The sequence below is a fragment of the Prionailurus viverrinus genome, chromosome B4 (assembly GCF_022837055.1).
Source record: "Prionailurus viverrinus isolate Anna chromosome B4, UM_Priviv_1.0, whole genome shotgun sequence".
In the NCBI taxonomy this organism is placed as follows: Eukaryota; Metazoa; Chordata; class Mammalia; order Carnivora; family Felidae; genus Prionailurus; species Prionailurus viverrinus.
The window spans coordinates 56,893,894-56,908,800 of record NC_062567.1 but is presented as its reverse complement, the minus strand read 5'-3'; the positions used below and the strand labels follow the sequence as shown (position 1 = coordinate 56,908,800).

The 14,907-nt window shown below is 39.3% G+C and overlaps 1 protein-coding gene across 4 annotated transcripts in view; it reads left to right on the top strand.

Moving 5' to 3' along the window:
• Window positions 1–14,907, top strand: part of ITPR2 (inositol 1,4,5-trisphosphate receptor type 2) — a 515,671-nt gene that overhangs the window by 231,780 nt on the left and 268,984 nt on the right. For all 4 annotated transcript variants that reach the window (XM_047864958.1, XM_047864957.1, XM_047864956.1 and 1 more), the window contains 4 exons: window positions 3,931–4,053; window positions 4,684–4,884; window positions 6,982–7,233; window positions 10,870–10,995. In XM_047864958.1, the coding sequence (XP_047720914.1) occupies window positions 3,931–4,053; window positions 4,684–4,884; window positions 6,982–7,233; window positions 10,870–10,995 (702 nt within the window). The remainder of the gene's footprint in view (window positions 1–3,930; window positions 4,054–4,683; window positions 4,885–6,981; window positions 7,234–10,869; window positions 10,996–14,907) is intronic.

Below are 14,907 nucleotides of genomic sequence, written 5' to 3'. Positions count from 1 at the left end.
AAAATCTATAAAGAGCTCACCAAACTCCACACCCGAAAAACAAATAACCCAGTGAAGAAATGGGCAGAAAACATGAATAGACACTTCTCTAAAGAAGACATCCGGATGGCCAACAGGCACATGAAAAGATGTTCAGCGTCGCTCCTTATCAGGGAAATACAAATCAAAACCACACTCAGGTATCACCTCACGCCAGTCAGAGTGGCCAAAATGAACAAATCAGGAGACTATAGATGCTGGAGAGGATGTGGAGAAACGGGAACCCTCTTGCACTGTTGGTGGGAATGCAAATTGGTGCAGCCGCTCTGGAAAGCAGTGTGGAGGTTCCTCAGAAAATTAAAAATAGACCTACCCTATGACCCAGCAATAGCACTGCTAGGAATTTACCCAAGGGATACAGGAGTACTGATGCATAGGGCCACTTGTACCCCAATGTTCATAGCAGCACTCTCAACAATAGCCAAATTATGGAAAGAGCCTAAATGTCCATCAACTGATGAATGGATAAAGAAATTGTGGTTTATATACACAATGGAATATTACGTGGCAATGAGAAAAAATGAAATATGGCCTTTTGTAGCAACGTGGATGGAACTGGAGAGTGTGATGCTAAGTGAAATAAGCCATACAGAGAAAGACAGATACCATATGGTTTCACTCTTATGTGGATCCTGAGAAACTTAACAGGAACCCATGGGGGAGGGGAAGGAAAAAAAAAAAAAAGAGGTTAGAATGGGAGAGAGCCAAAGCATAAGAGACTGTTAAAAACTGAGAACAAACTGAGGGTTGATGGGGGGTGGGAGGGAGGAGAGGGTGGGTGATGGGTATTGAGGAGGGCACCTTTTGGGATGAGCACTGGGTGTTGTATGGAAACCAATTTGTCAATAAATTTCATAAAAAAAAATAAAAAATAAAGGCAATATTAGAGTAGAAGCCAAAATTTTTTTTTTTAATTTTGATATGATCTGCTATCATATATAGCAAAGTTACAAGAATTTTTTTCCCTGAACTACTTGAAAGTAAGTTGCCGATCTGATCAGCCCTGAGCCCTTTAGCGTGTGCTTCCTACAGAAAGGACATTCTTCTTTCTACATAACCACACAACAACCTTCCAGGTCAGGAAAGAGCATGACACTTTACTGCCACTTAAGCCTCAGTCACTGGTCACATTTTTCTCATCATCTGAAATGTGTCCTGTGTGACAAAAAGGTCCACTTGAGAAACAGGTGCTGTTTGGAGCTCCTATGACATTGACACTTTTGAAGACAGACCAGCTCTTTTGAAAACTGTTCCTTAATTTGGGCCAGCTAATGTTTCCTCATGATTAGATTCAGTTATGCATCTTTGGCAGGAACATAACAAGTGAGGCTACATTCTTCCCACCACTTCCTATCAGGAGGTGCATGATTCTGATTTTGATCCCATTACTGATGGTGTTTACTTTGATCACTTGATTAAGGCGGTGCCTGCCAGGATTCTCCACTGTGAAGCACTCATTTTCCCTTGGTAATTAATAAGTATTTTGTGGAGAGGTGCTCTGAAACTAAGCAAATACACCATTCTTCATCAAACTTTCAATTTATTTATTCACTTATTTATTATGATCAGTATAAACTTGTGGATGCTCTTTATTCAGTAGGTTATTCTAGGCTTCTCTAATTATCTATTTGATTCTCAAATTGTCCCCAGTCTGCCCACTGGGACTCCTCTGAATTAGCTTCTCTGTCCTCTAACATGCCACATCATTCTTTGAATAGTTTCTTGCTTTTTGCACCTTAAAACGTTCCAAGGTCACCTTGCATTTTTCTTGTTCCAGCTCTGGAGTCGGCCATTTCTTTAAGTGGCCCTGCTTCTGTTTGGGGAAGTATGTGTTTAGAAGCAAAGTTCTGAAAATTAAGTGTACTTACTGCTTTTGGGGTTTTGTCCCTCTAGGCTCTCTAAATAGACAAATCCAGGGAACATACGTGTGTATTGAAACAGTTACCCATGTCAATACTTTGTAATAGCTAATCTTCCATCACTGCTATTGCCTACTACTCCATGTGGACACCCTCCACACCTCAGGCTCTGACAACCCCCCACGCCAGGGTGGATGCCCCTTTATCTCTCAAGCACCGCCATGCCCTGCCAGGCCTTTCCTGGTGCATATGTTCTCCTGACTTGAACTTTCACTCCATATGTAGGCTTGCTCCCCTATTCAGCTTACTTTTTAACAGGTAAGCTTATAAATTCTATCATTCCTTGGGTGGCATAATTCATTCAATGCATAGAATGCAATACAAGATTTATTGAAAGGCAACAAAAGGTATTAAATCCTCAGCATTTATTATCCAAATTATTTCATCTTTGATATTGTAACATGGGCATTGGACATGTGATCAAGTCCCTTTTTCTAATAACATAACTGTAGCATTCAGTATTTTACTACTATGCTATGTTTATAGATTGATTTGTTCAGTTTTAAGAGCTGCCTTGTTCAGAAACATAAAAAGAATAAGATGAGAGTTTCAAAGAAATGTCAGATACGGTAGTTCTGGCTCTGGTGTTCTATACTGGCCAGCTTTTCAGTGGGAATTGGGTATTCCTGTGGCTGAAGTCCCTTTGATGTCTTTCATCTATCCCTGGATTACACAAGTGAAGGAAAGTGTTAGTAGATTTTGAATTAAAATTTTCTATTTTTCAGTTAGGAATGAAGTTTTTTTGTTTTATTTATTCTCCAGTTAAGTATGAGGAAATGGGTCTATTAATGATCGTAGGCTGTTTAGTTAGTTATAGATAGCATAAACTGTAGACTCTTAGATTAGGAAAAACAGAAAACATTAAATTATTTATTAAAACTACTACTGAAAATATGAGTACATTATGTTTCTCTGACACTGCCTACGTGACAGATCGGATAATCAACTACCCAGAAAAAACTTAGGTGGTTCCAGTGATATTGTTGAAAGACCACTTTTGAGAAGAGAACTTTGTATTCTTTGTGAATTTCGAGACTTCATTTCTTATTGAGATTCCTATAAGTGAATGATAGTGTTGTGGGACTTTGGAAAATGACAGTAAATAAGGAAAATAACTTATGAGTACATGTGTTAAGATAGAGGGGGACCCAAAAAAGACTGGGGAAGGGAGGGGGTCAGAGAGCAAAGAGGAACAGGAAAACAAAGAGATGGAAATAAGAGACAAAGTACGTAGCAAAAAGGTGAGGGCAGAGAGCAGGGGAGGGGGAAGTAGAGTTGAGATGAGGTCAGAAATATATATAAATAGAAATTTATGGGTGGGAATGGAGGAAAAGTGAGTGGAGAGAAGAAAGAGAGTAGGGACAAGGCAAGAGGATGAGAGATGACGGATGCTGGGAAAAACAGTAGGAAGGGAAGAGTTTGGGAAGGAGAAGAATCTAGAAGGTGGGAAAGAGGAGGAAGCAAGAAAAAGGAATATCCAGATACCTGGAAGTACTGGGAAAGAGAGCAAGTCCAAGAGAATGGAGGGGTAAGAGGGATTTGGGGTAAAGCGGAGAGGAGGGAATCAGAGAGGTCAAGGGGCCAGAGAGAAAGGAAGGCAGGACAGTGAGCCGTGGGCACAGAGGCAGGGGAGGAAGATGCAGCTGTAGGCAGACTTGGGTGAAGGTAGTGAACAAGCAGGAAGGCTGGGGACCAACTAAAACAAAGAGGGGTTGAGACTGTGGAACAGAACAGGTAATAGAAGGAGAAATAAAGAGAAGGTAAGAAACATCTAGAAGATGGTGGAGGTGGGGGGTGGTAACAGTGAGGTAACCCGGAGAGGTGTAGAAACAGCAAGAGCACAGAGGAGGGGGAGCATAGAACAGTGGCAGAGAGGAAAAAGAATACATGTGGGAAAGAAGGTTCTTTTTCATAATATTTGGTATTATGGTATGTTTGTTTCTTCATATCATTGCTACTCTCTCGCTTACAGAATGACGAAAAGATGAATGAAGTGATGCATCTGGCCCACACATTCCTGCAGAATTTCTGTCGGGGAAATCCACAGAACCAAGTTCTCCTTCACAAACATCTCAATTTGTTTTTAACTCCTGGTGTAAGTATTTTAGTGACTTCTAATATTTATAGAAAAGTGCCCGTCAAATTTGTTTTAGCAGCATTGATGAATGGAATTTTATTAGCCTTTGCCACCTTATTTTTTCCTCGTAGGGGTTCTCTCCCTAAAAGTGAATATGTTTTATTTCCATTAATGAAACATTTACAGACACTTGAAATATTACATGAATTTTACCTGAAAGTGACAACTTCCTTTATATGTATATAGTTTAATGTTAGGGAAAAAATATAGTAGAACAAAGATCTAACTGCAATGCCCTGAGTGAGATAAATATGGAAAACTCGAAGGTAGAGTTAACTCTGTAAAATGCGTGTTGGCGGATCCTGGGGAAGAGCTAACTTTGAGTAATAATTAATCTCAAGAATACCATTGCCAACATGCTGACCTTTATGACAATCAACTCCTTCTTCCAACTAAATTCCTTTGTGAGCTCAGTTTTCTTTTAATGGTGAATGATCTCACTGCATTTTGTAGAAGACTTGCACAGGAAACCCACTATGGCTTTGCATAAAGTAGAAAACTGATCACAAGCAGGGAAATTAGCCTAAGTAGAGTAAAATAGAAAATTGATCATGTCAGAATTACAAGGGCACATTCCTCTCTGGTTAGCTCCTTGAAGCAGAAACCATGCGGCACATCTTCATGAACAATTACCATCTCTGCAATGAGATCAGCGAGAGGGTAGTACAACACTTTGTGCACTGCATTGAGACACATGGCCGCCACGTGGAGTACCTGAGGTTTTTGCAAACGATTGTAAAAGCAGATGGCAAATATGTGAAGAAATGCCAGGATATGGTAATGACAGAGGTATGTTCTCAGTTTGCATTTTAAGCAGCTTCCCAGAAATAATGGGCTCAAGTAGGTGTTTTCTGTGAATGTATAGTGTAGAAAACCCCCCACAATCAAGGTTTGGAAAACAATTGAATCCTGATGACTTCAGCAACAAATATATTTTGTTTAAATCTAGTGAAGGAACATAATGTATGTTGATTTTATAATTTTCCAAGAGTTTATTTTTCTTTTTGATCCTTAATGAATTTATGTATTTTAAATGGCAAAATTGTAGGAAATGTTATAATTTAGAAGGGAAGCGATACATTTTATATTTAAAATTTTTTCTTTTTTTTTTTTTTTATTTTTTTTCAATGTTTTTTATTTATTTTTGGGACAGAGAGACAGAGCATGAACGGGGGAGGGGCAGAGAGAGAGGGAGACACAGAATCGGAAACAGGCTCCAGGCTCGGAGCCATCAGCCCAGAGCCTGACGCGGGGCTCGAACTCACGGACCGCGAGATCGTGACCTGGCTGAAGTCGGACGCTTAACCGACCGCGCCACCCAGGCGCCCCTAAAATTTTTTCAATATGTAACAACAATGGTTTAAACTTTGCTTTCCCACTGCCTTTTGATACTCTGTTCCTCAAATATAGAATGGATATTCTCTGCTACCATTTGTAGAAAGGTTTGAAGGGAGTTAAATTAATTAATAGAAATTATCCATTAGTGATTTATTATAGGTAGAACCGTAGGCATTTAGAGTAAGTTGAAAATTTAAGAAACTCAAATTGTTGAAGTACCTCATTTATTTTGCCCTCTTCATTGTGATGTTTGACATTGAGTGAGGTTTATGCAATGAATAAGTTACTCACCAGGAACCAAGTGGTACTTTGGAGAAATTGAGCCCATTTGGGTAAATCATTTCTCTGTGACCTAATGGTTCTCTAAAGGCCTATATGGATTAAGGCTGCTTTCAACCATGGCGACTAAACAGTCACATAATAGATTATATTGATATGAGGGGATTTTCATAATTATATACTTTAAACTTGGGAATGGGGGGGAGACTTCTATATTGACACGATGTGATCCCTCCTGCCCCATAGAAATCTTAAAATTAATTCAGCCTAAAGCCTTAAATTTTTTTATATTTATTTATTTATTTTGAGAGGGGGTGGGGGGAAGGGGCAGAGAGAGAGAGGGAGACCCCAATCCAAAGCAGGCTCCAGGCTCTGAGCTGTCAGCACAGAGCCTGATGTGGGGCTCAAACCTGTGAACCATGACATCATGACCTGAGCTGAAGTTGGACGCTTAACCGAGTGAGCCACCCAGGTTCCCCTCTCTTTCTTTTTTTAAGTGTTCTTTTTCTCTCATCTCTACTTTTACCTCCATTCCCTATTGCTGCCCATGACACATGGAACTTCCAGATTCTTGTTGAGCTGCATTTGGCTCAAAGTACTTGCTTTTTGTTTGTTTGTTTGTTTATTTTTGAGCAAGAGAAAGAGTGCGAGTGGGGGAGGGGCAGAGAGAGAGGGAGACACAGAATCAGAAGCAGGCTTCAGGCTCTGAGCTGTCAGTGCAGAGTCTGATGCGGGGCTCTAACCCACGAACTGTGAGATCATGACCTGAGCCGAAGTCAGACGCTTAACAAATTGAGCCACCCAGGTGCCCCAAGATACTTGCCTTTTTATTCTGTCACTATTGAAGGGAGTGGAGATATTTTATTCTGTTTTAGTAAGATTAGACTTATGAGATTTCTCATGTCTTTGGCAACGGCATCTTCTATTTGAAGTAGAGGAAAGTAAGTTTATTCAAATATTTTGCAGGTTCAATTTCAGGGGGTAACTCACTGGTGAATGATTAACTATCATCCATGTCATTTAATTCTTGTCCCTATCCATCCTCCCCATATCTCCCTGGCTGGTTTTGATAGTATTCATAGATAATCACTTGGCGCATGACCAGGATCTTTTTACTACTCTGTCTTGGTATAGTTATGCTTTTGCAACATTATTTGTGTTTTTACAAAGAGATGCATGTATTTCCAGATAGACCAAGCCTTTAGAAATAACTGCACAGATGAACATTCGATTTGGACTGCTATGTAGATTTTCTCATTATCGTTTCAGTTGATAAATGGGGGTGAAGATGTGCTGATATTTTACAATGATAGAGCCTCATTTCCCATCCTTCTCCATATGATGTGTTCAGAGAGAGACCGAGGGGATGAGAGTGGCCCCTTAGCTTACCACATCACGCTGGTGGAGTTGCTGGCAGCATGTACAGAGGGGAAAAATGTCTACACTGAAATCAAGTGCAATTCCCTTCTGCCCTTGGACGACATAGTAAGGGTGGTGACCCATGATGACTGCATCCCTGAGGTAAGCCTGGCAAAAGCTTAGCAGCCATGGAATTGTTATTAATATAAAGTCCATAAGTGCCGAAGTCCCCATACTATTTATAACGAGATAACGTATTTAGTCAAGAAATTGTACTCAGCTATGTAATTAGAAAAATTTAAAAGGGCATAAAAAGTTTACTTTTTTAGTTCCACAAGAAGCTATGAAAGATGATACATTTTTCAAAGTAGAGACTGTTGGTTTACTGGGAGCTACTATAAGAGTCTCTTAAATTCTAAGTATGTCAATATGGTAAAACAGATTTACTTGTAACCTGTGGTCTGTTCTTGAGAATGTAATAAATGCTCCATAAATAATTCACAGTCATCAATAGGAGAGGCCAGGATGGTGCAGCAGTATCATCTATTAGACTCTGTAGGTTTACCTTGCTTTATGGAATAAATGCATTCATGGAAATATGGACATGCATTTTGCTTTATTCACACATCTGTTTTTTGCTCTCTGTCCTTCTTTGGCTGATAATAGGGAAAAAAACTTGTTAAAAACTGGTTGTCTGCCAACAGGATTAATGAGGCTTCCAGGAATGTATATTGCAATAATTTCTTTTTTTTCTACTGTTGTATTGCTGCAAAGTTCATTAATGTGTGATGCATTAAATATGATATAAGTCCAAACATTTTTTTTTTAAGAATCAGGTTGTAGCAAAAAGTTTATGAAGAAGAATAACAAACAGTGCCCTGCTCGTCCCATCCACCTTTTTCCCTTCCTTTTTCAATTCTTCCCTCCCGTCCTTCCAATCAGTTTTACTTTTTATTTTTAATTTATTTTTTAAATTTACATCCCAGTTAGTAAGCATATAATGCATCAATGATTTCAGGAGTAGATTCCTTAATGCCCCTTACCCATTTAGCCCATCCCCCCCCCCCCCGACAACCCCTCCAGTAACCCTCTGTTCTTCATATTTAAGAGTCTCTTATGTTTTGTCCCCCTCCCTGTTTTTATATTATTTTTGCTTCTCTTCCCTTGTGTTCATCTGTTCTGTATCCTAAAGTCCTCATATGAGTGAAGTCATACTATATTTGTCTTTCTCTGACTGACTAATTTCACTTAGCATAATACCCTCTAGTTCCATCCACATAGTTGCAAATGGCAAGATTTCATTCTGTTTGATTGCCAAGTAATACTCCATTGTATATATACATACCACTCCTTCGTTATCCATTCATCCATCGATGGGCACTTGGTCTCTTTCCATACTTTGGCCATTGTTGATAGTGCTGCTCTAAACATTGGGGTGCATGTGTCCCTTCGAAATAGCATCCCTGTCTCCTTTAGTAAATCCAAACATTTTAAGTCAGAGTGACTTAAGAATGTGTTAGATTAACTTCCCTACTTCCAACTAGTGCTATGTAGTGATGAACTTAAAAATATATTTTTGTGAAATTTTGTGGAATTGTTGACACTTCATATGAAAGGTACTTCATGCTTTGATTAGTTTGAAAGAAGATGGCAAAGAAAGGAAGCATAGTGTAGTGCTTAAATTCATGGCTTCTGTCTTTATTTGAGGCCTGATGCTGACTGTGCTTCTTCCCACATGCAGTTCTTTCTGACCACACCACTCTGACCTCTTATATTCACCTACCTTGCTCCTCTTCATCCTTCTTGATTCAAGCATTACTTCTTTAAGGAATACTTCCCTGGCCTCCCATAGTAGATAGAGTCTATACGAGTCTACAATTTGAAATTTGGCCTTTGGATTTTGTTAACACATGTCTATAGCCTTCACATCCTTTCTCAAGATTATAAGTTTGATGAAAATAGCAACTAGGTTGTTTCTATTTACCATTATATTGTCTGGACCTAAGTCTATACTTAATAAATATGTTGTGAGGGGCACCTGTGTGGCTCAGTTGGTTGAGTGTCCAACTCTTGATTTTGGCTCAGGTCATGATCTCACGGTTTGTGAGATGGAGTCTTGTGAAGGGCTCAGTGCTGACAGTACAGAGCCTGCCTGAGATTCCCTTTCTCTCTGCCCCTCCCCAGATCATTTTCTCTCTCAAAGTAAATAAATAACATTTAAAAAATATGTGTTTTGAGTGAATGAATGAATGAAAGAATGAGTCAGAATCCTGGATCCGTTACTTCTAGCTGTGTGACTGATTCCAACAGGTTACTTAACCTTTCTGATCTTCAATTTCCACAACTTTATTTTATTTTGTTTTGTTTATTTTACTAATGTAAGTAATCTCTGCACCCAGCATGGGGCTTGAATTCATGACCTGAGATCAAGAGTCGCATGCTCTTCTGACTGAGCCAGCTAGGTGCCCCAATTTCCACAACTTTTAAGTGAAACAAGGATAGTATATATCTGAGAGGATTGTTGGAGGATTAAATTAAGTAAGATATTACTTACAAAATGCTGAAGGTGTTTGGCATGCAGCAAACCATGGATAAATATACGCTGCTGTCAAGATGATTATGATAATGCACTGAATGGTTCTGATGTCTCCTTTCCTATAATCAGTTCTCGACACAGGCACCCTGTCACTGAAGGTTTGTTTTTGACCAGAGTCAAGTAGAGATAAGCGCTGAAGGCATGAAAGCTGGCTCTGTATTCCTTATGGTTCTAAGTTGGATTCAATGAATCCTTGAAATTGTTTATATGATTTTGTATTTTATATGCATTTTTGAGGGAGGTTTATAGCACACATCACATTTTCATCAAAAAGAAAGAAAGAAAAGAAAAGAAAAACTACTGCCCTACACACTTTAGAAGCACTGTATGTTGGTGAGATTCAGTCCTTTTTGAGGCATTTTGTTAAGTATGGAAAATAATTTTACTACATCTTAAAATAATGTAATTTTTTGTAAGCTGTGAGCCTGTTTCTTCTCAGAAATAGTAATTTAAATATTTCTGAATGGCAATAACATATTATTTAATGAATACATTTAAACATTATATTAGAACCCTCTTCATTTCAAAATATAGAGACCTATCTTAAATGGTTTAAATAAAAAAAAGGGAATTTTATTGGCTCTTGTATTTGGAAATTTGAAGGATAGTTCTTCTGGTGGGTCAAGATATTCAAACAATGTCAGAATTCTTCCATCTCTTGGTCCCTTTTCCTTTGTGGTTTTGCATCGTTCTCCTGAGCTTGTTTGACCTCCACATGTCTGGAGAAGATGGCTGCTTGGAATTCAGGTTTACCTTGTTCTACTTTAGTAATAAGACTGAGAGAGAGAGAGAGAGAGAGAGAGAGAGAGAGAGAGAGAGAGATGGAGGGGAGGGGGAATGACAGAGATGGAGAGAAAGACAGAGAAAGAGAAATGGGGAGGGAGAGGAAAGAAGACAGGGAAAGGGATCACATTTGACTCTCAGTGTCTCAGGTACAATAGACTTGGTTTAAGTCAAGTGTACTTTTGCACACCAATCACCGGGCCCAGGGGAACAGGCTCCTAGGTCATGTGTTTACCCTGGGCCAGGGGCTGGAGTGGTTTAGTAAAAGAAGGGAAATGAGAATGCTTTCTAGGTAGAAACAAAACATGCTATAATCCACGATAGTCACTCAGATAGATTTCACTTAACTTGTCGTAATTGGCATTTGAAAATGAACAATCAAAAAAACAAACTTTCTTTTGTATTTGAAACTTGCACAGGTTAAGATTGCTTATGTGAATTTCGTTAATCACTGTTATGTGGACACAGAAGTGGAAATGAAAGAAATCTACACAAGTAACCACATTTGGAAGTTATTTGAGAACTTCTTGGTGGATATGGCAAGGGTGAGTTACACTTCCATCATTAAGTAGTACTGCATGTTTAGTTCGGCTGTTGGTATATATTTTGACAAGGTGGTATCAAAGATCTGGATGAAAACTTGGAATTAAACTCGCCAACTTTGGATGTAATCCATTACATTAAAAAAGTTGTGATTGCATTTCACAAGATTGTGACATTTAATGAGTTCATATGCACAAAATACCCAGTATAGTGTGTGTAGCAACAAAGAGTTCGTTTTTACTTTTAAAACTGACTATATCATTTTGTTATGAAATGGAATTTTAGTGGCATTTTTACAGTGGTTAGGAAGATATTGGCAGAGGTCAATTTGTATTCAACCTCTTAACATGGGTGCAATTATGAACCATAGACGGAAGAGATCTTGGGAAGCCTTGACCCATGCTTTCAGACAGACAGGTACTTGACCAGACTACCCAGGGCTTAGCATTGCTCAGTGTTGCCTATTCAGAATTTTCTTTGGGAGAGTGCTCCAGTAATTGAATCATCTGGTATTTTCACTTGTCAGTCAAAATATCTCTTGCTTTTTACTGAGTCCATTTCCTCTCGTTTGACTTTTGGTGGGGATTGGAGAGGACATGTGGAGCTGGTTGACATTTTCTAGATATTGTCCAGCATATGGTTTTGAGTAAAACTGAGTAAATGAATGCACAACTGAAGAAAGGAAGGAAGGAATCTTCTTTATAGACAGCACTTAATTTCATTTAGTTTATCTTAGGCCCTCCCCCGCATTTTGGCATGTTGAATTGTCAAAACATACAGGTTCTATTATGTTAGTATTTTTTGATCTTCTCTAGTTTTCCTTTGAAGTTATGGGATATAATGTTCAAAGAGTTGCACTAATAGAAGATAGTATATAGATAATCCCTCGAACTATGATGACTTATGGTGGACTGGCCCAGTGCTTTGGCTCTCTGCATTCCTGAGTGCTTTATGCCTCATTTAGATATATTTAGAGGAGAGGGATTAGTGAGGTCCATATTTCCACTGTCTTATAAGAATGGATGCTGACTGTTATCCACTAGCTAACTGCCTCCATACAACCCTTTCTGGAAGGAGAGAAGACAAAGGGGGTATGATAAAACATCGAGACAGACTCAGACATCTGAGAGTAATCTTGGAAAATAAAATAAATCATTATTATTCCAGTCCAGGAACTCTTTTATTTAGTCAGAGTTTGCAGGTGAAGGGTGCTTGTTTTACCTTGGATGTGGTGTGGGATGAGCCCACTCTACTATGTTCAAGCACATGTGGAGTAAGGCAGTTCCGATTTGACTTCATTTCTATAGAATGAAAAGCCACTCATTACCTTTGTCAGGTAAACCAGCACCTGTGGAGAAATCATCTTGTTTTACACAGGACTTTCGTACCATTCATATTTACCCCTGTGTCCTAGAGAAAGCCCTTGTGTCTGATCGGCTGCAAGTATCTCTAGAGACCTTGAAGTAAAGGATGGTTTATATGCCGATGACTGAGCTTTAAAACTGCACGTGCAGGAAGATATTAAAGAGATTATAGACTGATTTGCAGAGTTGCACAGTGCCACGGACTAAAGATAAGCTTGAAAAGACCAAGGTCACATTCTAGGTGGCATGAACTGCAAAGCTAAAAGGATTTTTATTTTTTAAACCATAGAAAGCTGATGGTAACTGCCACTGGTTATGCCACCTTGGAAACACCCTTTTCATTGATGTGTTCGTAAGGCTAAGACCTATATATTCTTTTTTTGTTTGTGTGTTTTCAAAGCATGTGCCTGCTAGGAAAGATTTTCATTTTAACTATTTTGAGTAAGTAGACAATTAATGTTATTTGTTATAAAGCCTTGAGGGGAGTTTTGAGATCTTTTTAGTTGATTCACTCATTCTGTCTAACCACAACAGCTTATCTATATTGCAAAAAGCATTGTTTTTTTTTTTTTTTACCTTCTTGTTTTCCTCTTATTTATATTTTAAAACAGCAGCTGTCTTATCCCCTCACCAAGAACGACAAAGACTCACCCTTCCTATTTCAGGAAAGGGACAGGAAACCTGACTTTTCCATAACTGGGCTCTTTCTCCTCTTGAAGAAAAATTAAGGAGCCACCTCATACTCAAATTCAAACACAAAAATTTGTTAAAATAAGGAGAATGTGGCCTTCTAGGCAAATTTTTAGTTGAGTAGATCAGTAGTTCTTAAGCTTCGGTGAGCATCAGAATTACCTGAAGAGTTTGTTAAAGCACAGATTACTGAGCTCTACCCCAGAGTTTCTGATTCAGTAGATGTGAGTCTTTTCATTTTTAACAAGTTCCCAGGTGATGCTGAAGCTGCTGGTCCAGGGGCCATACTTTGGGAACCATTGCAGTAGAATATAGTAGTGTAAGAGTAGGTACTTTAGAGGCATTAGGCAGACCAAAGTTCAAGTCCAGATTCTGCCTCTTCCCAGCTCAGTTCCCTTGAGCAAAGTACTTACTCCTCTGACTCTGAGTTTCCATATTTGTAAAATGAATACAATAACACATTCCTCATAGGGTTACCAGGAGGATTCAATGTGATAATGTATATAAGGCTCTTAGCACATGTGTGGCACTTACTAAGAGTGCTGGTAACATCATCTATTCCATCCAAATTATGGCAACATCACTGAGATTGTTATAAGGTTATATGTAGCCTTTACAGCAATTGCAACAATCTTCCTCAATACCTATACCAAATAGTAATGTTGAGGATGACCAAAAGGAAGACCATGCAGTGCAGGCGAGAGCCAGAAACCATGCCCATGAAGCAGGACATGCACAATACTGGCTTGACATAGAGATGGGCTAAATTCAGATGTTCCCATAAAGTGATGAAGTCCTAGAGCAGCTGATTCGCATCAGTGAGAAATGGTGGAGGGAATCTGGAGGGAAAGTATGTGGCAACTTGGGCCTAAAGAATCATAGGATCTTAAAGTTGGAAGAGACTGGCAGTCGTATAGTTCACAGTCTTCAGCACCTGCCTGTGTATTTCCAGTAACAATGATCTCACTATTTTTTTTTTTTTTTGAGACAACTGGTTTCATTATTGCATAACTTTAATTGTTAAAGCCAATAAGATTAATTTGCTAGCGTGGGGTGACTTGCCTCGCTAGGAGCAAGAGCTGGGAAGTCTGCTGTGGCCTAATCCAGTGCTTTTTCCCTAACAGCTCCTCAGATTTGTTATGACAGCTCATGTCTTTCAGTGGTGCCTCTTCTGGTATGGTTTCTGGGCTCCTTACTCTTTTAGATACACTTTTGGGTTCTCTCTAATTTGTCAGTGTTTTAAAAGTATGACATTTGGACTGGAACCCAGTGTTTCAGGCAAGGTCCGGCCAGCACAAGGCAGATGACTATTTTAGTAGAAGTTTGGAGAACAATCTTATTTAAAAGGCAAATGAAATGAAATATTAATATGGAGAGGCATTCATACCACCTTCCACCTTTCTTTTCATGTTTCTCTGGAGTCATTTGTACCAGGTTCTTTTTGTTTGCTCTTGGGTAAATCTCTCTAAAGAGTCTTATTTTTTTTTTCAACGTTTATTTATTTTTGGGACAGAGAGAGACAGAGTATGAACGGGGGAAGGGCAGAGAGAGAGGGAGACACAGAATCGGAAACAGGCTCCAGGCTCTGAGCCATCAGCCCAGAGCCCGACGCGGGGCTCGAACTCACGGACCACAAGATCGTGACCTGGCTGAAGTCGGACGCTTAACCGACTGCGCCACCCAGGCGCCCCAAGAGTCTTATTTTTTTAAAAAATATTTATTTATTTATTTACTTACTTATTTATTTATTTATTTAAGAGCGTGAGCAGGGGCGATGGGAAGGGGGCGGAGAGAGCATGGAGCCTGACATGGGGCTCGATTCTTTGACCCTGGGATCATGGCCTGAGCTGAAATCAAGAG